The sequence below is a fragment of the Corapipo altera genome, unplaced genomic scaffold (genome assembly GCF_003945725.1).
Source record: "Corapipo altera isolate COAL_440 unplaced genomic scaffold, ASM394572v1 79, whole genome shotgun sequence".
Classification (NCBI taxonomy): Eukaryota; Metazoa; Chordata; class Aves; order Passeriformes; family Pipridae; genus Corapipo; species Corapipo altera.
Genome location: NW_020884927.1, coordinates 581,436 through 605,776, shown reverse-complemented (window position 1 = coordinate 605,776; position 24,341 = coordinate 581,436). Strand labels below are relative to the sequence as shown.

At 54.2% G+C, this 24,341-nt stretch overlaps 1 protein-coding gene across 2 annotated transcripts; it reads left to right on the top strand.

Annotated features, from left to right (window-relative positions):
- The first annotated feature begins 26 nt into the window (after positions 1 to 26).
- Positions 27 to 22,189, top strand: LOC113954325 (protein transport protein Sec16B-like). Of its 2 annotated transcripts, none has more exons than XM_027658507.1 (26): positions 27 to 79; positions 1,361 to 1,694; positions 2,930 to 3,036; positions 3,569 to 3,674; positions 3,791 to 3,905; positions 5,016 to 5,145; positions 6,068 to 6,225; positions 6,826 to 6,887; positions 8,595 to 8,730; positions 9,285 to 9,515; positions 10,178 to 10,275; positions 11,225 to 11,306; positions 11,421 to 11,538; positions 11,837 to 11,948; positions 12,136 to 12,241; positions 12,905 to 13,045; positions 15,922 to 16,035; positions 16,706 to 16,778; positions 18,937 to 19,188; positions 19,648 to 19,718; positions 20,047 to 20,172; positions 20,345 to 20,452; positions 21,272 to 21,353; positions 21,457 to 21,554; positions 21,666 to 21,743; positions 22,084 to 22,189. In XM_027658507.1, exons 2-26 carry the CDS (start codon positions 1,426 to 1,428, stop codon positions 22,150 to 22,152), a joined length of 3,042 nt encoding a protein of 1,013 aa, XP_027514308.1. In that variant the 5' UTR covers positions 27 to 79; positions 1,361 to 1,425; the 3' UTR covers positions 22,153 to 22,189. The 2 variants fall into 2 exon arrangements, with proteins under 2 accessions (XP_027514308.1, XP_027514307.1); XM_027658506.1 differs by having other exon boundaries at positions 20,044 to 20,172.
- The last annotated feature ends 2,152 nt before the right edge of the window (positions 22,190 to 24,341 follow it).

The window sequence follows — 24,341 nt, the reverse complement described above, 5'->3', positions numbered from 1 at the left end:
TTGCCCCTGGCCCATGTGGCATTGGACTTTGGAAGTGGCAACAGGGAGTGGAAGAAGAGCCCCAGCGGCCTCTAAGCAGGTGTGTGTGGCTGCTGTGGGGGGTGGATGGTGGTGGGAACCTCTGGCTGAAAACTGGGGGGCCCCTCGGTGGGACTGAAATGGTGTTTATGCCTGGGGACTGTTAAGGGCAAGGATTTACCTGGATTTCACCCAGAGGGGCACAACCTGAGCCACCTCTGTTCAGACCTGTGTGTCTTCCAGTCCTGAAATCACCACAAAGTGCCTTAGAAATTTGAGTGGGAGGGGTGAGGAGGGGTTTAGACAGTGTGTGACCATCTGCCAGTGTTTGGGGAGGCTTGTGGTGATGGGGGCAGTTTGGGTACCAATGCCACAAGAGGAGATGAGGGGGCTCGAGGGTGACACTCCCCCTCCGGCAGCTGGAGCTTCACTCGTGTGCTGACCTGGGTTCTCCTTAGAATTTCCTCTTCTGCATGGGACTGTTATAATTAATAATTAATTCTGGTGTCTACTTGGAATTCTTTCTGGACCTGAAAGGCAGGAGGAGAAATCCCTGTTGCTATCCCATCCCACAGCTCACAAGAGCATAGCTCCACTGCTTCCTGTCTCTGCCCTTATTAATTTCTTTGCACATAACTCCTTGTCCTGCTCAGAGCTTTGACAATATCCCTTCCCTACCATGTATAAAATGGGGTTTCACTGCTGTGTCACAGAGGTGAGGGTGATTTCTCAGCTGTCTGGGAGGCCTGTGACCAGTGGTGCTTTGCAACTGGGAATGCAGGAGGATCCCGCCTGGATGCCACCTATCTAAGGGGGCTTTATAAGCAAGATGGGGACAAACTTTATAGCAGGGCCTGTAGCAATATGACAAGGGGCAATGGTTTTAAACTGAAAGAGGAGAGATTTAGATTAGGTTTTAGGAGGAAATTTTTCCCTGTGAGGGTGGGGAGGCCCTGGCACAGGTTGCCCAGAGAAGCTGTGGCTGCCCCATTGCTGGAAGTGTCCCAGGCCAGGTTGGAGGGGGCTTGGAGCAACCTGGGCTAGTGGAAGGTGTCCCTGCCCATGGCAGGGGGTGGGATGAGATAATCTCTCAGGTCTTTTCCAACCCAAACCATTCTAGGGTTCAAGAATGCTTCCAAAAACGGCCCATTTAATGCTGGTGTTTTATAGGGACCTTGGAGTTAAGGCAGATGTGGAGATGGCTTTTCCTTGCCTCTGGGCATCTTGGAAAGGATGCTGGTTTTCCAGCATGCTCCCAAAAGCAGAGAGTAGCTGCCGTGGGGGGACTTGGAGGGGAGTGAAAAGCTGTTGATCAAACACACTGTGGCTTTCTCCCTTGCAGGCCACCAAAGTCGTTTGGGACTTTAGCTCCCTAAAACCGGAGAGGATCTTGCTGGCAAGCCTGTGATGGACCCCCGGGCCCCTGCCTGGCACCCCCAGCCCCGGGAGAGGCCTCCAGCCTGGGGGGCTTGGGCAGAGGGGCACCACGGCCCCCCCTCTCCGCTCCGGCGGCAGCTCCTCCGCGCAGGGCAACCCCCTCGCCCCGGCTCCTGGGACGGGAGCCACGTCCCGGGATACCCCCGGGAGGAGGGACACTCCCCCCGCAGGGACACCCGCAGACGGGCCTCGGGGGCCGAGCACTATGGCAGCACCTACCCCAGCCCGCCGTACTCCAGGTGAGAGCTGCTCCCGCGGACCCCTCTCCTCGAAAACCTTCCTAAATCAGGGATCGTCCGTGTCACCGCCCGCGGGTCCTGCCCTTGTGGCTGTGCAGGGAAGCAGCGTGTCAGCGGGTGATGTTCGGCTATTAAAGCAGCCCCTGACTCGTGTATTTAAGGCTGTGTGGCAGTCGTAGCTCTGATTTCTTCTTCTAACTGTGGCTTCTGTGGTTGCCGTTTCACACGCTCCGTCTCGGTCCCGAGGTGCATTTTTCCCGCGGATTTGATTAAAAGCAGTCCTTTTTTCCTAAGTGCAAGGTGAACAATAAAAATGCAGAGGCTAATATAGGAGCAAGAGGCAGCCTGCAAGCTCAGCTGCTGAAACAGCAGAGGGTGGATGGATAAAATGTGGGCTAGAGGATGCTCTTGGTGCTGAGAAAGAGCTTCAATGCTCCAGCAAATTTGGGTTGATTTTCCTGAGTTATGGCCCTTGGTGAGTTATGGAGTGGGCACGTGGGGTTTTGAGGCTGAAGGACGCTCATGCTGGGAAGGGGGTGTTGCACAGGGCTGACCAAATCCCTGTGTAAATTGGGAAGGGTTAAGCAACCTGAGTGCCAGGTGGGTGGCTTGGGCTGGGAGCTGTGGGCACAGCAGCTCCAGAGCTTGGCAGAAAAGACAAGGGAGGGTTCCAGCAAGGCCTTAGTGCCCCTTCCAGTGCCTAAAGGGGCTACAAGAGAGCTGGAGAGGGACTTGTAACAGGGGCATAGAGCGACAGGACAAGGGGGAATGGATTAACGCTACCAAAGGGCAGGGTTAGATGGGATATTGGGAGGAAATTCTTCCCTGTGAGGGTAATGAGGCCCTGGCACAGGTTGCCCAGAGGAGCTGTGGCTGCCCCATCCCTGGAATATCTCAAGGCCAGGTTGGGTGGGGGGTTGGAATGAGATGACTGTTAAAGGTCCTTTCCACTCCACACCATTCTGTGATTCTCTGAAACTGGGCATCACCTGAGACTTCAGTGCACAGCTTTCTCACAGGTGGAGATGGGAAGGTATCCAGACCTCCTACTGCTCCTTCCAGGTGTGATGCTGGATCAGTGTCTGGCCCTGCCACTGGGCAGGGGTCCTGGATTTATTTCCATCCCCATTCCTGCCTCCAAAGGTCCCATTCTCTGCACAGGTTTAACCCCAGATGTGGTCCAGAACCAACAGTGGTGCCCTTCCCTCCTCAGATTATGTTGTGTTGTTTTTCAGGCAAGGATATGAAGACCCCCACTGGCAGTATCCAGCAGCCAGCTACAGGGATGACTATCCCTACCAAAGCCACCAGAGGCAGCCTGTGGCCTGGCAGGGTGACAGAGGTATGGGCTTATCCTTTGGATCTCGAGATGGAGTCAGCTTGCTTGTAGAAGAAGTGATGCTTTCTCTGGGATGGGCTCTTCTCCTAGAGCTTGCACATGTGCAAGGCTTTTTTCTGCTCACACTCCTGGGTTGTGTTCTACCTGTGCAGCACAGGCTCCCAGTTTGCATTTAGGAAACCTGAGCAGGACCTAGGTGCACTCAAGGGATGTTTGATCTTCATTTCCATGGCTAAAATCCTGTGTCATTCCTGGTTCCGGCCTGAGCTTGATGGTGCTGTGTGATCACGGTGGCCAGGGCCTCTTTTCTGCTGTTCCTGGAGTTTTGGGGCTGAACAGAAGGGAAGGGAGAAAAGGGGAGAGGACATCAGTGCTGTGTTGACAGACATGTCCAGGAGGGTGTTATACCTCCAATATGTCAGGATAATTTGGAAGTAAATGGGGTGTGTGTGGCAGATTGCCGGACTTGTGGCTTTTCTTTTGCTCTTCACTGTTGCTCTGGAGGGGTGATGCTAAATCTTGATTCCCTCTCTAGACCCAAGACAGGGAGAGCCTTATGGCAAGAGCACCAGTTACCAGGGCCAGCACTACTACAGGGGCTACCACCCCAACCTGGCTACGGGCCCCCCGGGGCAGGACAGGTAAGGGTGGGCACTCTGGGCAACCTGGGGCAACCATCGGCCGCAAAATCAGCGGGTTTGTGGCTGGTTCCAAAATTTCAGACCTTCAGGGTGTCTTCCTTTGCTCCCACCTGCAGGATGCAGACCTATGGTTCCCACGAGGAGAGCTACACCTCGGCTGCCAGGAGGGAAGGGGCAGGGGGAGGAACCCTCGGCAGCAATTCAGGGGAGGCTGGTGGCCAACCCCAAGAGGTAACCTCAGTATGGGCAGGGGTGGAGGACAAGTGGCTTGGGGAATTTCCCAGAGATTCGGGGAGAAATCCATTTGTCCCCACTCCAGTTGAGGAGAAAAGGGACACTTTGCTATGTTGCACTCAGTGTCTAACAGTCCCTGGGGATTATTTTAGTGGGTTATTAGTGTTTATGAACTCCATCTCCTGGGCTGTTGTTCCCCAAGTGAGGGGCTGTGCACTGCTCTCTCCCAGAGCCAGGACAGAAATCCAGGCTTGGTGAGATGCTTTTCTGCAACAGAGCTGGGGAAGGGGCTGTAGCATGAGCTGAGGGAGCTGGGGGGGCCCAGCCTGGAGAAAAGGAGGCTCAGGGGGGACCTTCTCACACTCTACAACTTCTGCTTCTGGGTTACAAGTGACAGGACAAGGGGAAACAGCCTCAAGTTGTGCCAGGAGAGGTTTAGGTTGGATATTAGGAAAAAAGTCTTCACCAAGAGGCTTGTCAAGCCCTGGCACAGGCTGCCCTGGGAGGTGGTGGAGTCACCATCCCTGGAGGGATTTAAAAGGCTCGTAGGTGTGGCACTTGGGGTAGTGGTGAAAATAGCTAGGTTAATGGTTGAACTAAATGATCTTAGGGGTCTTTTCCAACCTAAAAAATTCTATGGTTCCGTGATTCAGTCCTCCCTGGGTAGCTGGCAGCTGTGTGTCAGTGTCAGCTCCATCAAACCAGTCCTGCTCCATCACACTTGTGTCCTGATTGCTGTTTTGCCAAGGAAAAATTAAAAGATCAAATGAAAATATCAAATCAAAGCTGCTGTGGTGATTTTAGTCCTGGGTGATGCTTTTTTGGGTTCCCAAGTCCCATCTCCTTGGCTGTGTTGAGGAGCTCATCTTAGGGCCAGGACAGCTGTCAGACTAGACCAGTGGCTGATGTAAATTATTTTTCAAAGCCTTTGCAAAGGTTATGTGCCAGGATAAACCCAAGATGCTGCAGGGCATGAGCTGGGAATCAGCTTTGCTGCTCCTGCTGGGCACTTTCCTGGAGCAGCAGAGCTGTCCCACTGCCCTGGGAGCAGGAAAGCAGAGGTGTCCCTTGTTCCTCAGCCAGGTTTGTGTTCTCCCTTCCTCACAGCCCAACCTGCTCCTGCAGTACCACGAGTCAGGGCTCAGCTCCAGCAGCCATGAGCTCAGCCAGTATATCCGTGATGGTGCCGACCAGTATGACCCTGTGCTTCCAGGGAGCTGGAACGTGGAACAAACAGGTGAGCTTTGGAGGGGGTGATCTGACAAGGAGGGAGCAAAGGAATAAATGGCTGGGAGTAGGAGACTGGCTGTCTCACAGCTTTGGTCTGTTCCTGGAGGAGGTTTTGCAGGCACAAGGTGTGACTGTGGTCACAAGGAGCATGGTCTGGGGGCTCTGCCTGGGTAGGCACAGGACCTATTGTGTACACCTGCTGCTTTTAGGGACAGTTCTGGCATGGGGGGGTCAAGGGAGAGCTACTGAAGTTGTGGGACAAGGTGGGAGCTGGTCATGTCCTCCATAGTGGATGTGGGGTGGAGTCATGTTTTGATCTGATTGAGAGACACTTCTGCTTGAATTAAGGTGCAAAGTAGACCATGTGCTGAAGTCAATAGTATGGATTTTATTTAACAGTAAATGTAAGGTAAAGAGAGAGAAGGAAATAGGAAAGGGCCTGGAGAGGAGGAGATATGAGATACCAAGCAAAAGACAGTCACCACCTGTGGATCCAGCAGCATCCTGTTGGTCCTTCTTCACCCTGGACTTCTTAGTGGAGGGAGTCCTGGAGTTGTTCTTCTGGGGATACCAACTTTATACAGTCCAAGTTCTGGGTATCCATGAGGTGGTCGCAGATGCTGTTCCCATAACTTGGGGTGATGTGTCTGAGCAGTTGCTTCCTTTCCCACAGCTTGCCACAGTGGAATTTTTGTCTGGATGCATTAACCAGGCCGTGCTAACCAGATCTCACCTTGCCAAGCCTGGAATTAGCACCTTCCTGTTGCAGATTCCTCCCTCCTGTGCTTGTCTCAAGTTCCTGCTGGGGTGGCTTATCCTATGGCAAGTTCTTTCTGTGGCCTTGACAGTGCTTGAGACAGGCAGCTGTGCTCTATAAGTCCTTACAGGTTGGTATGAGGCGACTCACAGTGGCCTGCGTGTCATTGCAGGGAGTCCCTTGGTGCCCACCCCGACCCCGGCCGTTCCCCTCAAGTTCTCTCGGCCGCACACGTCGCTGTGCTTTGGAGCTGGAGGACACCTGGTGCTGCCACGTCCCCACCACCCTGCAGAGGGGCAGCTGGCCCACGTTGATCTGCACAGCCTGGAGGTATGACACAACCTGGACCCCCAGACTCCCCTGGTCCCTTTGCTGGAGTGGCTCCTCCTGCCCTGAGGGCTGCAAACACCTTTCATCACCCAAACAGCCTCCTTAGCAGCCTTCCTGTCCCCTGCTCCCATCTTCTCTCCATCTCACATGGATTTTTGAGTCTACATTGTGCCAGGCTGTGCCTGGGTGTTGTTTTCAGCCTTCACCTCTGTAACCCTTGGCACCTGCTTGCAGCGATCCCTTCTGATGGAGGGGGACAGATGTGCTCCGTAACTCTGAGGAACAGCTCCACTCACCCTCCTGAGGTGCTCCAAATATAGAGGCTGTATCCATCCCCAGAGTCTACCACAGCATTTCAGTCTCCTACTTTTCCTCCCAAAGGATGCAGATGCCATCTCAGCAGGCATTTCTTTCCTGGACCTTAGCCCTGGGTCCATGGGATGGTTCGGGGTCTGTGCTCAGGGGTTCCCCTAAGGCAGCACAGACAGTGGGTTCACTGGCACCACGGAGCCCTTGGCCAAGGCACTGGCTTTCAGATTGCCCATCGGGGGCTGGCCTGGTTGCTGGAGTCCAGCTGCTGAATTTGCTTCTGTTTTTCAGGCACTCCTTCACGGCACAAAAGAGCTGGAGGAGCTGCAAGCCTTCCCAGGGCCCCTGGCCAGGTATGCTGCACCCACAGGTCCAGGAGCTGCGTCCTCCTGGCTGTCTCCTTTCAGAGGAGACATGAGCTCAAGGCAGGCTCCAGGGTCCCTGTGGTTTTGAGTTATCTGCAAAGGCCACATCTAAGTTCAGGGTGGGATCCCAGCCCCTTTGATGAAGAGTGAGTTGATTTGGATAAAGGGAGATGTTTTGGGGCCTTTTTTGAATATTCATGGGGTGTGTGTTGTGTGTGGTTTGTATGTCTGACCTTATTTTGTACTGATGTCCCAGAAAAATGATTTTTTTTTTTTGCATCTCTTTGTAAGTCTAAAGTCCTGGGTCAACCTGTGGTTAAGCTTTTCCTAAGGTTTTTGTCCCCTGAGACTGCTGAGCACAGAATGTGCCTTCATCCAGTGTGGGCCCTGGTGTGTTGCATCAAGTTGTGTCTGTGTTGTACTGGTTACAACAGTGTGTTTCTGGCCACTCACAATCCAAGCAGGGAGAGAAAAGGAAAAACTGTTTACTGAGCAAAAGAGCTGCATGTACACAGAAGCTGGGTAGAGGACCTGGAGGTCCCCCTGCACTGTGCTCTCAGGAGACCTCACTTGGAATACTGAGTATAGTTCTGGTTTCTCCAGCATAAGAAAGACATGGGAACTGTTGGAGAAAGTCCAGGGAAGGCCCATGAAGTTGATAAAGAAACTGGAGCACATCCCCTATGGAGACAGGATGAGAAAATTGAGGCTGTTCAGCCTGGAGAAGAAAAGGTTGCGTGGAGGCCTCACATCAACCTCTCAGTCTCTGAAGGGGACCTACAGGGAGGACAGAGAGGGAATCTTCGTTGGGAACCATAGTGATAGGATAAGGGGGAATGGCTTCAAACTGAGAGTAGGTTTAGATTAGATATTGGGAAGAAAGGCTTCCTGAGAGGGTGAGGAGGCCCTGGCACAGGTTGCCCAGAGAAGCTGTGGCTGCCCCATCCCTGGAAGTGTCCAAGGCCAGGCTGGATGAGGCTTGAAGCAGCCTGGTCTAGTGGAAGGTGTCCCTGCCCATGGCAGGGGCTTGAATGGGATGATCTTTAAGGTCACTTGTAACCCAAACCATTCTTTGATTCTGGATTACCACTCGTGCCAAAGGGTATGTTGGGAATCTCCATATAATACGTTGGTTTGGTTGAATCAGGATCAACATCTTCATCCCCAGTCTCCCTCCCCTGTCTCATCCATGCTTTCTTTCCAACTCTCTGGCAATTTTATTGTACGACAGTAATTTTGCCTGACTTGAAACCAGCTTAAAGGTTTCTGCTCGTGTTTCAGTCCCAAAGGGGTTTCTGTGGTCACAAGTGTGACCCTCCACTCTGCCAGTTAAGTAACAGATTGTGCCTGCTCCTGCAGCCTCAGACATCCATGGATGTAATGGCAGCCCAGAAAAGCAAAACTGAGGTTCTTTGCAGATGGATGGAGGAAAATATTACCAGGAGGGCAGAGAGAGGGCTTGAAATGCACTTTGCATCCCTGAAACACAGAAACCTGCAGGGTTGTAATAATGAGAAAATTTGGGTGGTTTTGAGCTTAAATGTGCTATGTGGTCATTGGCACTGGGGATCTTCTCCAGCTCTTGCTTGGAACCTTTGGCATTCCCATCAGTGAACCTAGGGATTCTTTAAGCCTGAATGATGTCCTAGACTGCTTTGCCTTGGGTTTCTTTGATGCCTTTCTCTGGTGCTGTAGGGAAGATCTGCACAAGGTGGATGTGATGACATTTTGCCAGCAGAAGATCGCCGTGGGCTGTGACCCCTCAACACCGAGGGGCAGAGATTCAGCTCTTCTCTGGAAACTCCTGGTCCTCCTCTGCAGGCAGAATGGGGTAGGTATCCCATGGAAGGGGATGACTTTTTTGATCTGAGAAATGAGACAAGTTGTATATCCCTTAGGTGCCTCTTGATCCAGTAGCTATTTTAAAGGGGGGCATGTACCTTAAGAGAATCCCATTTCCATAGCACTATCCATCAGTTTGATGCTGCCTGGATATTTGGAGCAAATTCTTCTCTGTGACTGCTTTTGATCTTCGGGAACCACCAACAACCTAATGAAAGGGACTGGTGCCACCTTTGCTGAGCAGCCAGCACTTGCACGTAAAAGGGGGTTGTTCCCTTAATCCATGGAAATCCACCCCATCTTAACCTGTGGTTGCTTGTTGGAAGCAGGTGGATAAAGTCTTCAGAGTGATTGCAGTGAAGGTGTTCCTAGTTGTGCTGAATCCTTTTCCCTCCAAACCTGTGTGCTGGTGGCCAAGGCTGATCTGACTGGGGCGATGCGCTGGGATGAGGATGCAGGTGTTGTGAGGGTGTTGGACTGGAAGGGCCATCAACCTTTGCTTGTGGGGCAGCCTCCAAGTGCCTCATTCCTTCCCTTTCCCAGTCCATGGTGGGCTCGGACACGGCTGAGCTGCTGATGCAGGACTGCAGGCGTGAGGAGAAGTACAAGAGGCAGGAGCCTGCAGCCAACCTGGTGGGGCTGATGGACGACGAGTGGGCGTCACGGCAGCCGGGGACACTGGACCTCATCACTGGGGAGGTCCCTCCCGTGGTGGAGACACAGGCACAGATAGTGGAGAAGTTCACCAAGCTCCTCTACTATGGCAGGAAGAAAGTAAGTGGTGAGTGGGACCCGGGACAGATGGGGCTTGAGGGTTTGTCCTCTTTAGGTGGGTTTTAAAGGGAAGGGTGGCCAAGAGGTGGTTGTGGGATCGACCCTTCAAATTGTGTCTGTGCAACAGGGCTTTTGGCAGTGATTTTCCACCATTGGGAACTGGGATGGGGGACCCAAGTGAAGATGCGATGCAGAGGCTTTTACCAGCACTGCACCTTTAGTTTCATAGCATCCTAGAATGGTTTGGGTTGGAAGGGACCTTAAAGATCCTCTAGTTTCAACCTCATCTGCAGCTGTGATCTCCAGGGATACCTAAGGCAGAAGGAGAAGACAGGAGGGTTGGATGCAGAGAAATTTGAGTGCCCAGGCTGGGATCCCACAGTGGTGGCATTGAGAGCTAGCAGGCAGCACAGACTCCTGGAAAATCAGGAGTTCTGCAAATCCCCAAGCGACAATATTGCCATGAAGGTCCAAGTTCTTGTAATTGTTCAAGGTAGAAAGATAAAGGGATCTCTCTGAAAGAGATTTTTGAAGGGTACTTATTAAAGCCAGAGCAGTTATGGGCTCTTCTCTGAGCTGGGGGAGCAGAGGGTTCCCTGGAAATGGAGGAGGGCAGGGAAGCAGTTAATGCAAAGCCTTTTTCTCCTCCCCCTTGGCTGCAGGATGCTCTGGTCTGGGCCATGAGAAACCAGCTGTGGGGCCATGCCCTCTTCCTCTCCAGCAAGATGGACCCTCGGACCTACAGCTGGGTGCTCACTGGGTAAGTGGGAGAAGCCAAAGCAGGGTGTGATGCTCCATGGCTTTGCCAAGCCTGCTGTCCCTTCAGTGCCCTCAGCCCCAGAGCACTGCAAAAAGGGCATTGATTTCAGGTGGAGCTTTTTAGAGGGGGCAAAGAGGGGAGAGAGTATTCATCCGGATAGGCCTGAGTCCTTCAGTCTTCCTGATGGACAGGAGAAACAAAGTGAGGGCTGCAAAGCGGGAGGAAAGCCATTTCCTGGATGTGTGGTGTTGATTTATTCTGAGTCTTTGGCTTCACCTCTGCACTAGCAAAGGCAGCCATGGGGCAGGGGGAGCTGAGCCATCTTCCCTGTGATCCAGCCTGGTCCCAGCTGTTCATCCCACTCGTATGAACATTTTCTGGCGGAATTAACGTACTTAGTCTGGGTTGGGCTGATCCCTTCAGGGAGAGTTAAGCAGAAATTTTCTGTCTTGTGGAACCCAAATCCTTTTAAGGAGGTTTTATCCCTTGTTGTCCTGGAGACCTGCCTGCTCTGGAGGTAACGCAGATCGTCATCCCTGTGGGCTGATGATCCTCTCTGCCTCCTTTTTACAAGGGCATGGAGTGATAGGACAAGGGGGAATGGCTTAAGCTGAAGGAACGTAGATTTAGATTGGATATTGGGAAGAAATTTTTCCCTGTGAGTGTGGTGAGGCCCTGGCACAGGTTACCCAGAGAAACTGTGGCTGCCCCATCCCTGGAAGTGTCCAAGGCCGGGTTGGACAGGGCTTGGAGCAACCTGGGATAGTGGAAGGTGTCCCTGCCCATGGCAGGGGGTTGGAATGAGATGATCTTTAAGGTCCCTTCCAATCCAAACTATTTTGTGATTTGCTGGAAAGCCCCTCAGGACGTCACTTTCATGGAGCATTTGGGACATGCCCTTGGAGGTGAATGAGGGTTTGGGGTCCCTATCTCTGCTGTCTCCTTGCAGGTTCACCAGCACACTGGCCACCAATGACCCCCTGCAGACCCTCTTCCAGCTCATGTCAGGAAGGATCCCTCAGGCAGCGCTGGTCTGTGAGCAGGAGGCTGCCCCTGGCACGTTCCCCTGTGCTGTCACCTGCCTGTGACACCCACCTTGTGGTGACAATCTCTGCTCACCTTTGCTCTCCTCTGTCTCCCTCCAGTGCTGCGGCGATGCCACGTGGGGGGACTGGAGGCCCCACCTGGCTGTGATGTTGTCCAACAAGGTTGGAGACATGGAGCTGAACCACCGAGCCATCGTCACCATGGGAGACACTTTGGGTGAGCTGAGACCATTGGGAGCAGCTGTCATGAGGGAGTGGGCACCTACAGTAACAGAGTTGGAGTTGCTCAGGCTCCCCTGGTTCTACCACTGAACTGAAACCTAGGTACAAAAATCAGCAGTCAGGGAAAACAGACAAAAAACACGGAGAAGGGAGGGGTTGGGGTCTGCATGGGCAGAGAAGGAAGGCAGGGCTGTTGGGTTTGGGCTTTTGTGTGAGCTTGGGGGCCTCCAGCACAACACTGACTACGTGGTGATGCCTCAGGACTAAATGTTTGCCTTTTCACTCCCATCCAGCCAGCAAGGGAGCAGTCGAAGCAGCTCACTTCTGCTACCTGATGGCAGACATCCCTTTTGGCTACTTCGGGCACAAGGCAGCCCGCATGGCCCTGCTGGGCAGCAGCCACCGGTGAGCGAGCCCAGGGGGCTGATGCTCCTGCCAGGGGCACCTGTCCCACCTTCTGCCCACCCCTGGGATCTCACTCCTGTGCCAAAGCAATCCCTGTTTGGGGTTTTGCTGCTGTGAATGTAAACTGTGTGGGGCTTTTTGGGCAGGGACCTGTACTCTTGCTTGCTGATCCTACTCTTCCCTGCAGCCAGGTGTTTGCCCGGTTTGCCAGCACGGAGGCCATCCAGAGGATGGAAATCTTGGAGTACTGCCAGCAGCTACGACAGCCCAAATCCTTCCTGCTCCCCTTCCAGGTAGCAGAGATGCTCAAGTACATCTTGTGCAGCAGCTCAGACCTCTCCCAAAACATGAACCCATCCTCATAAAGCCAAGAATTCAGGCTGCTCCTGGGGCTTGTTCCCTTGCTAGGCTTTGGAAGTGATGGGGAGGCTGCTTTGGCACAGAGGGGGCTCACCCAGGGCAGATTTTGGGGTGCACAGTGTGTGTGACCAGTGCTTGCTCAGGTCTGGTTGCCTTCCTGCTCTCTGGGTGGTGGATGGGCTTGTCCCATGGCAAACCAGCACCTGGCTGTTGCTGCCTCAGGCACTGCATGGATTGGGTGGATACATCCATGGGAGTGTTCCAGGCCAAGTTGGATAGGGCTTGGAGCAACCTGATCTAGTGGAGGGTGTCTCTGCCTCCATGGCAGGGAGGCTGGAAAGCGATGTTGTTTAATGTCTCTTCCAACCATTCCGTGATTCCATGGAGCTGCTGTGCTCTCCCCACCACCTGCCTGGTTCAGGGGGTGGGGCTGGATGCCCCCAGGGGAACGGGTGGAAGTGCCCCTGAGTTGCAGGTCATGAGACCCGTGATCTGGGTGCTCCAAGTCACACTGGGATGATGTGCCACGGCAAAGGGCACCCCCAGGCACATCCCTCTCCCTGTTCCCCCATGGCTGCTGTGCTTCCCTCTCCCAGGTGTACAAGCTGCTCTATGCCTCCCGCCTGGCTGACCACGGGCTGCCAGCCCAGGCCCTGCAGTACTGTGAGCAGATCTCCACGGTGCTCCTGCACCAGGACCCAGCCACCCACCCTGTCCTGGCCCAGCAGGTGATGAAGGTGAGTCTGGGACGTCCTCCATCCTCAGCAGGGTGTGATAATCACTCAGGAGCTGGTGTGGTGGGAAGCATCCTCATTTTCTCCTGTGGCTGGTGGTGCTTGGCAGCTCTGAGCAGCCCCCCCCCAGTGTTTGCTGCCTGGTGTGGGTGGAGTACAGCAAAGCCAACACCTCTTTGGGGTCTCTAATCCCCATGGATTTAGGGTAGAAAGCAAGGGAATTTTGTTGACTGCCAAGTAGGGGCAGAGTTATTTGAAAATAAAGGATGCTTTTAGTTCTGGAGGGGCTTTCTGAACTTCTAAACGGAACAGACTTTAGAAGCTGAAGTGTGAATGCTTCACATTTCCCCTCCAGTACATCACTCATGACTCTGGTTACCTGCTGGGGGCATTTTTGGGGTGACAGTGAGTAGGAGCATGTCCCAGCTTGCAGCACCAAGCACAGCCCTCTGCTTCATAAGCAGGGTGCTGGGGCAGAGAGGGGTGAAGCAAATCATCCCAGGTTCCCTGGGAAGGTTGGGAGCTGTAGGGAGACCAGGTCTGTCCTCTCTGTGCACATCACCAGGGCACTGCCAGGGCTGCTTAAGCCTTCCTCCATCCTTTGAGACCAGGTTGGACGGGGCTTGGAGCAACCTGGGCTAGTGGAAGGTGTCCCTGCCCATGGCAGGGGGTTGGAATGAGATGATCTTCAAGGTCCTTTTCAACCCCAAACCATTCTGTGGTTCCATGAAAGGGCCACGAGCTGTGGTGCCCCTGAGGGTGAGGGGCAGCAAGGATGCCCATCTGAAGCAGGTGCTGCTGAAATCACCCAAAACTTGGCTGGCACGGCCCCCCTCCCCCCCCAATCATTGAAGCCTATTTACTGTGTAACAGCCTCTCAGATCTGCTGTTCTGCTGGGGATAATGCTTCTCCTGGGAGAAAACACTTTCATCTGAAAAACTAGTGCATTCGTAGACACTCTTGTCTTTGATGTTTTAGGCTGTGTTACAAATTATGATACACATTAGTGTTTGATTAAGACTTCCCCTCTTTTGAAGCTAGGGACTATATACAACCAGGTGCTGGTTCATTAATATTGGATCAAAGTGCACATTAGCTTTTGGATTAAACATTCCTCCCGTTTAGGAGTAATCATGCTTATAATTTCCTTTTTCCTGCAATTGATTTAGGATGAACATAGGTGTGTTTGTAAAGAGGTGGGACAGTGGGTCTGTAGGGAGTTCAAACTCCTGTCTGGGTGCTGGGTTACTCTGCTCTCCACAGCCAGGCCCTGTCCCAGGCTGGGCTCTGGCTGTGCAGGTCGTGTCTTGCTGTAACACCAGAGTTGGGAAGTGTGTTTTGTGCTTGTTTGGAGTTTGTTTTTAAAAAGTTCAGGAATAGAAAGAAATGTCTGATGGGGAATAGTGTGGAAGGGATAGCTGAAACCTGTGTGCTGTGGAGCTGCAAAGACCTGTGTGACTTTGAGTTGCAAAGTCACCTCTGGATGGCTTTTGGTGGCCCCTGATACAGAAACCTCATAGCAAAGTGTCAAAGATAAATGAGCGTGAAGGAGCTGGGGGATAACTTGATAAACCTCCAAGAAGTGGGTTGATGCCAGCAAGAGAAAATTCAGTAAAGATGTGGATGAAGAGCAGTGCTTTGAGTGTCATCTCCCATCATCCAGCCATCTTAAAACTGGGCTCTTGTCTAAGCAATTCCTTCAGGCTGGGATTTAGCTCTGCAGGGAGCCCTCCATCTCACACTGGACTTCTGGGTTGCTCCAAAAGAACCTCTTGCTCCATTGATGGTAGCTGGAGCCCCATGTCACTGAGAGGGCTGCAGCCAGGGCAGCAGGACTCCAGTTTTGCAGGAGGAATTAAACACACAGCAGCAATACTGCAGAGAGGGACCTGGGGGAGACAGTGGAGCATGGAAAAAATACTGAGCAGCAGCATAACAGGATGTTGATACAAAAGGAAAAAAAAAAAGCCAATGTTACAGTGCTATTCAGGGTTTTAAGAGCAAAAACTGCATGTCTGAGACAAGGAGGTGATAATCCCCCTCTGCTGGGGTCTCAGGGGTCTTGGCTGGGGCACTATGTCCTGATTAGGAGACAGGGCCAAACTGGAGCAAGCGCAGTAGAGGAGAGTTGGGGTGATAAGAAATTAAGGAGGAAATGACCTCTGAAGAAGGCCTCGGGGTTATTTCTTCTAGGCAAGATATGCTGGGGGGGGGGAAGGGGCACAGGGGATGAGATAACAGCCCTCTAGCATGCAGGAGGTTGCTCTTTGGGGATGCTGCCTGGCTGTCCCCGCAGCTTCCACGGGAGCAGGGATAGAGAGGCTTAATTTGTAGCAGGGAAGATTTCACTTAGATATTAAGAAAAAACTCTTTAGCTCTTAAGGATGTTAAGCATCAGGGGACAGCCCTGGGAGGCTGTGAAATCTTCTCAGAGATTTGTAAGCACAGATCAGACAACCACCAGCTCCTGCCCATCCTTGTGGGGTAGGTGAGGGGCTGATGCACAGCCCTGGAAGCTGGGCTCTTTCCAGGGCTCCTGGTGGGGTGTCCTGCAAACCTGGCAGTGCCCCAGGCTGGTTGTTAGGTGGGAAAAAGATGATGATAGTTACCTGCCTGTTTGATGTGAGAAGCGTTTTGGCCACAGGTATTTTGGCATCTCTGTGGACCTGCTGAGACTCCCTGCAGGGCACAGGATGGGCCAGCACCTCTGTGGCAGTGTGGGCAAGGGAAAAAGTCCTGCACAAGAGGCTAGTGTTACTTTAACCCCCATATTGTGAAGTGATGCTATTTTCCCCTGACCCCTGTGCCCAGCCATGTGCAGTTGATCCCCGTGGATCTGACATGTGTGATGATCTCTGTTGTCCTCCTGGCCCCACAGCTGGCTGAGAGGCTGAAGCTCTCCGACCCTCTGCTCCTGGAGATGCCGGAGCAGGACCAGACGCTGGAGCCCGACTGGCTGGAGCAGCTCCGAGCCTGCTGCCGGGAGCAGGAGGTGAGGAGGAGTGAGGATGGAGTGGGACAGCTGGTCTGTGTTGTTTTGTCTGCAGGAGCATCCTCCTCCTCTGTCCTCAGTCTGAGGGGATGAGGAGGGATGCTCAAAGGTTGTTGTTTCCCCGGTGTCCTCTTTCTCGGCTTGCGAGCCCCGAGATGTGGTCTCTGCTGTGGGACCTGCAGCTTCAGTGTGAGCAGTGCCTGAGGGCTGCAGAGCTTCACAGCAGAGAAAACACTCTTTCTTTTGGCTCAAGGGGGGCAGGGAGGGGCTGGTGTGTGGGTGGGTGATAATCTCCCCTTGCAGGGAGGATGTTGCAGAGGACACTGGTGGGGTGTCACCTCGCGGGTGTACTCCTGGGTCCTTCAGCTATACCTGGTCCTTGGATGAATGCTTTTTGTTCAGGTTTCATGCCTGCTTTTGGTTTTGTGGCCTTCCCCATCTCATTTCTCCTGACTGCTCCCAGTGGTGCTGCAGCCCACCCTTGCTTGCTAGGACAGAGCTGTCTCTGTGCTGGTGTGGGTCTCACCTGCAGTCTGGTGCAGGCTGTGAGGCCCAGACCCACAAGCACCATGCTCTCCTTTACATTGGCCTTGTGGTTTCCTTAGTTTTTGCTCTGTGACATCCTTTTTTTCTTTCTGTTTTGTCATGTTTTCCCTCTGACTCCTTGCAGGTGGAAGATGACCTTCCTCCAGAGGTGGTCCCTGCTCAGCCAGAGCTCTCCTGTGCTGTTCCTCTGACAGCAGGTAAAGAAAATGAAGCAGCAGGTTGTGGTCACCTCAGCAGGCTTTTCCATATGTGGAATTGTGCTGTCACGGGCTGGGAAGCAGCTCCCCACTCCCTGGAGTTTTTTCCAGCAGCTACTCCTTGCTCTTTTCATCCCCCCAGAGCTCAAAGGTTGCTTCTGCCTGGATGCATCCCTCAGGCACGGGCTGCAAAGTGAGGAGTTGATACTCATGTCCTCACCCAAAATCTGCGTAATTTGGGCCTAATTACCACAGCTTCAGGGGTCCCTGTGGGTGCTGTGGGAGGAGAAGAGGAGCTGGGGGTGGATGCTGGATGAGGGATGTGCCTCCTGGCTGAGCCTCGGGGGAGATGGCCCCATTCCCAGGCAGTCCTGTGAGGGTGCAAACTGGAGCTGAACTAAAGGGATTTCACACTTACAGAGTGAAGGATTTGGGAAGGAGCTCATCCTGCTGTGTGCACAGCTGCAGGATGCCTGTTGTTGAAGGCCCAGCATTTCCCCTTCCCTGCTGCCTCTTTGACCCCTTTGCTTTGCCTCTTGGTGACCCCAAGAGTCCCCTCCAGCATCAGCCCACACAGAGGGCCAAGAGACGGCAGGATGAGGGACACAACCCTTCCCTGGTGTCAAGAGAAGAGCTGGAGAGCTTTCCCTTCCCAGCTGGACAGTGCATCCATTGGGATGTCCCACTGAGGAGAAGCCAGGGGCTGGTGACCCATCAGCATTGCTTCACACCCGCGTCCATCAGCTGGGAACCTCTGCACAGCCCCCTGCTCCTTGTTGCTGCTTGGATCTAGCTCTCTGCTGGGAATGCTGGCACTGAAGGGTGGAGAACAGAGGCTGGTGCAGACAGGATGAAACACAACTAATTCCTTCAAGATGTTGCTTCCTATCAGCTTCCCCTGCTGCTGCCAAATTCCTTTTCAGAGAGCTTTCCCAGGCAGTAAAAAGGATCATCAATCCTGATTGCTTTCTGCTGCTATCAGGGCTGAGGCTATGATCTTCCTTCCCTGGAAGGAAGTCCCAGGTGTGATGATCCCATTGGCTTGGCTTCTCCAAGCACTCAGGTCTGCTCCGTGTGGTCTCTGCAGCTCCCTTTGCCAGTGCTTGGCCCTTTTGTTCATTGTGAAGGGTGCCCAGAGTCACCACCTGAGGGACCTGCATGCAGAGAAAGCTGGCTTGGGGCTGAATCCATCCATCTTGGAAAAACAAAGCCTGAATGAGGTGCCAGAGAGGGATATCCATGTGGTCACGACAACCTCCCCCTCCATCCTTATAGCCTGGGCTGTCCTCCCTGACTTTTTCCAGCTGAGCTTGCCAGGCAGCATCAAATAGAGCATCCATCCTCCTCCCTGTGGATCCTGAGCATCTCCAGGCCATGTGGGAGCAGCTCACTGAAGCCAACCCTGAGCAAGCTGGAGGCAATGCTGGCAGCAAAGCAGAGGGTTTGGTAGCACTGCATCCAAGAGGTGCCATAATCTTTCCCTATGGGATCTGGGTCCTGCCTGCCATGTTTCACGGCAATGGGAGAGAAGTTTTCCAGGGCCCAGTGTGTTTCTGGCAGGAGGCTGCCGAGCTGGAATAAACAGGACTCCCACCTGGGACCAGTGTGTGTGTTAAATAAAACAAACCCCACTTGCTCAACCAGCCTTTCAAATAAAAACCCAGCCCTGAATAAATCTACTTAAAGCAAGAAACTCATCCATGGGCGCTGCTGTGGAGCAGGAATAAAACTTCCTGGTGAATTTTCTTTCCTGCTCAGGGTGTGCAGCAGGAATGGAGGAAAAGGCTCAAGGCCCCAGGCTCCTTTGAAATTCTGGTGCATATGCTGCTTGTGGGCTCTTTGCTTCCATATCATTCCCCTTCTGAGCTCCTTTGCAACCTCAGGCACGTTCCCACGAGGTTTTTTCCCCCCTGTCTTTCCCAGCCCACCTTCCTCGAGGCCTCTGAAAGGTTCCTGCTGCTGTGCTGTGTTCTACCTCCTCCCTTGCTTGATCCCTGGGGTCTTTCCTCCTTCCCCCAGCTCCTGCTGATGTGTAAGGGAGAAGGGGATAATTCTGTGCAGAAGTCTGATGGAATTATAAACATTATAAAAACTGTAAGCTCCTAAGGTGTGGTTTTGGTGGTTTTTTTTTGTTTTTGTTTTTGTTTTTTTTTTGCAGATGGAGAGCCTGTCAGTGAGCTTCCCCGGAGCGAAGGCTACCAGCATGACCCATGGTCCCAATCTGTGCCACCCCAGGGACCCAGCTCCCAGGAGGATGTGTCCCCGTGGTCCCCAGCCCCTGCTCAGGCTGCAGAATCACCTCTGCTCAGTGCTGGCCAAGAGCTGCAGCCCCCCACATCCTCCCCAGGAACAGGCACCCCTCTAGGAGGGGGTTTTGCTGAGCCCCCTCCGCAGCCAGTGCCGCCAGCAGGTGAGCGCTGCTGCCTTGTTTCCCTGAAAAAAACATCACAGAATCCCTGAATGTTTGTGTTGGGAGGCACCTAAAGCTCATCTTGTTCCAAACCCCTGCCATGGGCAGGGACACCTTCCACTAGACCAGGTTGCTCCATGCCCCATTCAACCTGGTCTTGGACACTTCCAGGGATGGGGCAGCCACAGTTTCCCTGTGCCAGTGCCTCATCACCCTCACAGGGAAGAATTTCTTCCTTAGAAATTGCCTTTAAAGATGCACCAGTTCAGCCTTCACCTCCCTGGTGCTGGCAGGGACAGGGACCAGAATGGCCTTTTGCATCTCTTGGGGGACATCTCGGCCACCACAAGGGTGACCATGCTCTGGGATGGGATGATAGAAGCACTGGAAATACTTGTGATGGATACATAAGAGCTCCTCAGGGCAAACCCTGACTCTGTCCTCCCTTCTGCTCTGCAGGAGGAGGTGGAGAGCCCTGGGATGACCTGCTGTGCCCCAGGAGCGTGCAGCCAGCCTTCCCAGCAGAGCAGGTGAGTCAGAGGGGCCAGGGACACCATCCCACTGGGGGTCCTGGGCGAATCTGGGACTTGCTGGCTTATCCTTCCACACACTGAACTTGCACAGAATCCCCCCATCATGGTGTCAGTGGTCCCCCTGGGGGACAGCTTCCCACCACGGGAGTGCCTGGCTGTGCCCTGCTGTGTGTGCTCCTGCTTACACCTGCTGTGTAAGGGATGCAGGATTCCCTAGGGATGCTCTCCACTAATCCTGGCATGGAGGACTCCCAGGGGCACCCTGACCATGCCCTGTGTGGCCCCTCCGGGGACAGCACGTGGCAGCTTCAATCTGTGACAGCAGGAGGAGTTACAGACAAGGACTCGGACTGCCTCGGAGACCTCCACTGTCTCCTTGGATGACAGCCGGCCTTCCTCGGAGAGCGAGGACGCTGCCCAGGAGGAGGCGGAGAAGCCGGATGAGGACAAGGTGAGCACGATGTGAGCCTCGAGCTCTGAGCTTGCACGTCCCTTTGCCAGCCCAGCCCCTGGCAAAGTGGTGCCTATTCCCAGCAGGTGTCTGGGGGGGGGGGGGCCCAGGGCATTCTCACCACCTCATCCCTTTCCTGTCTTTTTCCTTTGTGACAACCTCCGTTTCCCAGAGCTCTGGATTCAGGTGGTTTGGTTGGTTTCGGTCGAAACCCACCAAGGAAACTTCTCCCACAGCCACATCCGAGACAGACTCAGACCCCCCCATGCTGGAACCGCAGGTAGGGGACAAAATGCTGTCCTGGCCCTGGTGACACCCCGCGTGACACATCTCCCCATCACCTGCTGCTGCTGTACTCATCCAGAGGCTGTGCCACTGCCCAGCTCTTAGTGGCCGTGTCCCTTTCTGTGTGGGGACAGAGCTCAACAGGGAGCCCTTTCAGCCTGGAAGTGAATCCTTGATTAATAATAATTGTAAATTTATAAAGCCTCTTTAATGTGGGAGGTCCTCTGAGCCCTTGGCAAACTCCACGGGGATTGCTTGCTCTGCACTGGAGCGGAACACAGCTGTGAGTGGCAGGTTTTAGGAGCTGAAAGGATGGGAAAAACTCTTTAATTGGAAGCACAGCAGCAAGGAGGAAGCAGCCATGTGTGGTTGCCCCAGTCCTGTCCAAGTCCTCAGGGTGTCACATCCCTGAGGGTGGGTTTGGAGCTAGGTCCACCACCCCTGAAAGTTTCCTCCTGGTTGAGAAAAACCTACAGTCCCAGAGCAGGAAATTCTGGGATATTATTCCAAAACTAGCAGGAAATGAAGAATGGAGGGGGATCCATGGACCTGGGTGGCCCCTCATGCTGTACCCAGGCTTGGTGTCCAGCCTTCTGCCTAATTCAGAGCTGTGGGGTGGTTTACCTCTGTGACAGGGCTGCTTGCCCTGACCCTGTAGCCACTCCTTAGCTGGGTTTCCTGCAGCTCCTGGGGCACCTCTCCAGCAGGACTGGGTGCAGAGTGGGACCCCAAACGTGTGGTGTGTGGTACCTGGCACAGGGGTTCTCTCACCACACAAGGAGTTTCTGCTCTAAATGGGTGGCTGTGGTTTCAGGAGCGGACATCACCATCCCTACCCGATGCCCCTCTCACAGCTGGGACAAATCCTTTGGCTCAGCCTCTCTCCAGAAATCCTGGTAAATGCTGTATAGGTCCCCTCACCCCTCTCCCCAACAACCTTTTAGAATCTTCTCTTAATTTTAAGGTTTGGGGGTTTTTTGTTGTTGTTTCTTGCCCCAGGAGGAACACAGGTTCAAAATACCTTTGGTTTTAGTCCAGTGTCCTTGGAGGTGACAGGCTCACAGGACAGGGATGGAGGGCAGTCAGCAGGACAGCAGGTGAGGAGAGGAGGGGGATGTGTCTGTGCATGATGAGGGGTGTCCAGGACACCTCTCTGCTTGGGGAGGCTCTGAAATCGGGGGGTGGCTGTTAAATTTCTTTCTCTCCAGCCCTTCCAGGCAGGCTACCCCGGGCCTCTCCCACCACTGGGGACAATCCCCCTCTACAACCCTGCCCAGGTCTCTCAGGTGAGAGCATCTTCCCGAGAGGTGGGTGGTGCTGGATGGGGCTGGGAGTGGTTCTTGGCTTTGGGGGGATGGCTTCTGGGTTTGGATGGGGAGGTGTCTCCTGGCTTTTGGGGTGATGCCAGATTGCAGGCTATCTGCTGTGGGCAGGGGGATTTAGGGGACACCAGCCCCAGGGTCTAAGGGGTTTTATAAGAAAATAAGTTGGTGGAAGACAGTGATGGGAGAGTGATAGAGGATGGAAGTGGTGAGGCGGATATGTGTGGCTGCATCCTGATGACAGCAAATCCACGTTTTGGGGTACAACCCACCCTTACACCACCTCTCTGTCTCTGTTTCCCAGCTTGCTGCTGCTGCCAGACCCACCCAACCCAGGCTGCTTTCCCAGCGCCGCTACCCCAACCCTCTGTGAGGGGGCTGGAGGGGTGGCAAGTATCAATTTCAGGAAGTTTTTTAACCAAATTGGTGTTTGTGGTTATTTTGTGGGGGGGAGGGTGGTGGCAGTGGTTGGCAGCATCTGCCAACCATTTGGTGGGGGAACCTTGTAAAGTAAGGGGGAGGTTTGTGGGTTTGAAATCAATACGAGCTGGGGGGGTGGGATGAACAGTTTGGTGACCCAGGTGGGACCCCACCTGCAAAGCCTCCCTTCTGCAAACATCCAGCTGGCACTGGGTGAGTTCACCTGGGGTCTCTGGAGCAGGGAGGAGCCAAAGGGTGAGTGTTTAAATTCCCCGAGGAGATTCTGTGTAAGTTACGAGGTGGATTCGTGTCTCTCTGGCAGGGCAGCACTGAGTGCAGATTTGGTGGAGTTATTGGTGCTCAGCTTGATCAGAGGAGGTTTGGAGACCCTCCTAAGGCACAAGGGGAGGGGGCGTGAGTCTCTTCTATGATGCAGAAGGGTTTTGGAGACCCACGTAACAACAAAAACAGGTGTCTGGGGGCTGCCATCCATTTGAGGGGAGGTGGTTGTAAAATAAGATTGAGAGATTTAATGTCAACGAAGTGTGGGGAGAGGCTTGGTGGTTTAAAGTCAACAACTTGGGCAGGATGATCAAAAAAGGGTATCTGGTTGCTCCAGGCCCAGGCTCTGTCACCCATTTGGTGGGGGATGTTGCAAAATAAGATTTGGGGATTTCAAGTCAAAAAATGGGGGGGTGGTGGTGTTTCACAGGACAGGTCAGGCTGGAAGGGACTGCAGTGGGGTGTATGGTCCCACCTCCCTGCTCAGGCAGGGTCATCCCAGAGCACAGGGCACAGGATTGTGACCAGACAGTTCTGGAATATCCCTGAGAGAGACAGACTCGGCACCCTCTCTGGTTTCTTTCTGTTCAGTGCTCGGTCACTCGCACAGGTAAGAAGTTCTTCCTCATCACTTTCTGTCTGTTGCCTCTCACCCTATTGTGCGGCACCACAGAGAAGAACCTGTCTCCATCCTTTCCAGCACCCCCCTCTCTTCAGATATATGTACGCTGTGATGTACACGCCCCTCTCAAGCTGTCTCTTCTCGAGGCTGAGCGGGCGCAGCTCCCTCAGCCTTTCCTCCTAAGGGAGATTTTTTTTTCAGTCCCTTTATCTGTCCCTCCACTGGAGCCCCGGTTTGAGGGTTTAAACTCAATTAAAGGGCTGAAAAGTCAGTGTCGGGGGGAAGGTGCGGAAGCGCAGGAACAAAAAAAAAAAGGCGTCCGGGGGAGAGTAGTCTGAATTGGGTTATGGGGCGCTGCCCCACCTCACCCATTGGACTCAGCGCTGCCGGCCGTGAGTCTGTCTCAAAGCGCCGCGGGGCCACGAGCATCCGCCGGGGCTCCGCCAGGAAACCGCCGCGGCTTCTCCTGCCCGGGCCGGCCCGCGCGGCGCCCCCCCTTGCTGGTGGCTCACCCGCCCCTCGCGGGCGGGGCCCTGCTGGGGCCGCGGGCGGCCCTTCCCTCAGACCTTCCCCGAGGCGGGGCGAGGGTGACGCGCACCCCGTGGTGGCCTCGGCGGTGAGCTTCCCCCGGACGCCTCATCTTTTGCTGCTCCGACCATATAAAACCTCAGTGCTCTTGTTTCTTTCTAGCTCAGGGTGAGGCCGGCGCGTCCCAGCGCGCACTGCGGTGTATGCTAATCTCGGGCCGCCCATTCGTCGGGAGAGGAGCTGGGGGCGTGTCCCCGCGCGGCTCGTGACGGGGCTCCGCCCTTCCCATGAGGGGCTGAGGGGACAGGCCCCACCGGGGCGGGGACACGACCCACCGGGGCGGGGACACGACCCACCGGGGCGGGGACACGCCTGCGGCAGAGGTGTGGCCAGGACCGGCTTGCAGCCGGCGTGGGGCTGGGGCCCCTTTGTGATGGACCGCGGGGCCAAAACCTTCCTGTGACAGGCTTATGGGGTTGGGTCCCACTCGTGACGGGCTGTGGAGCTGGGACTGAAACCTGCCCTGTGATGGGCTGTGGGGTTGGGACCCACTCGTGACAGGCTTGGGGGGTCATGACCAGCCCGTGATGGACTGTGTAAGTCCAAGCCTTGTTTGCCACAGGCTGTGGGGGCGGGGGAGCCAAAACCTGCCTGTACAGATTACTGGGGTTGTGGGCCACTCGTGACAGCATGTGGGGTCGGGACCCACT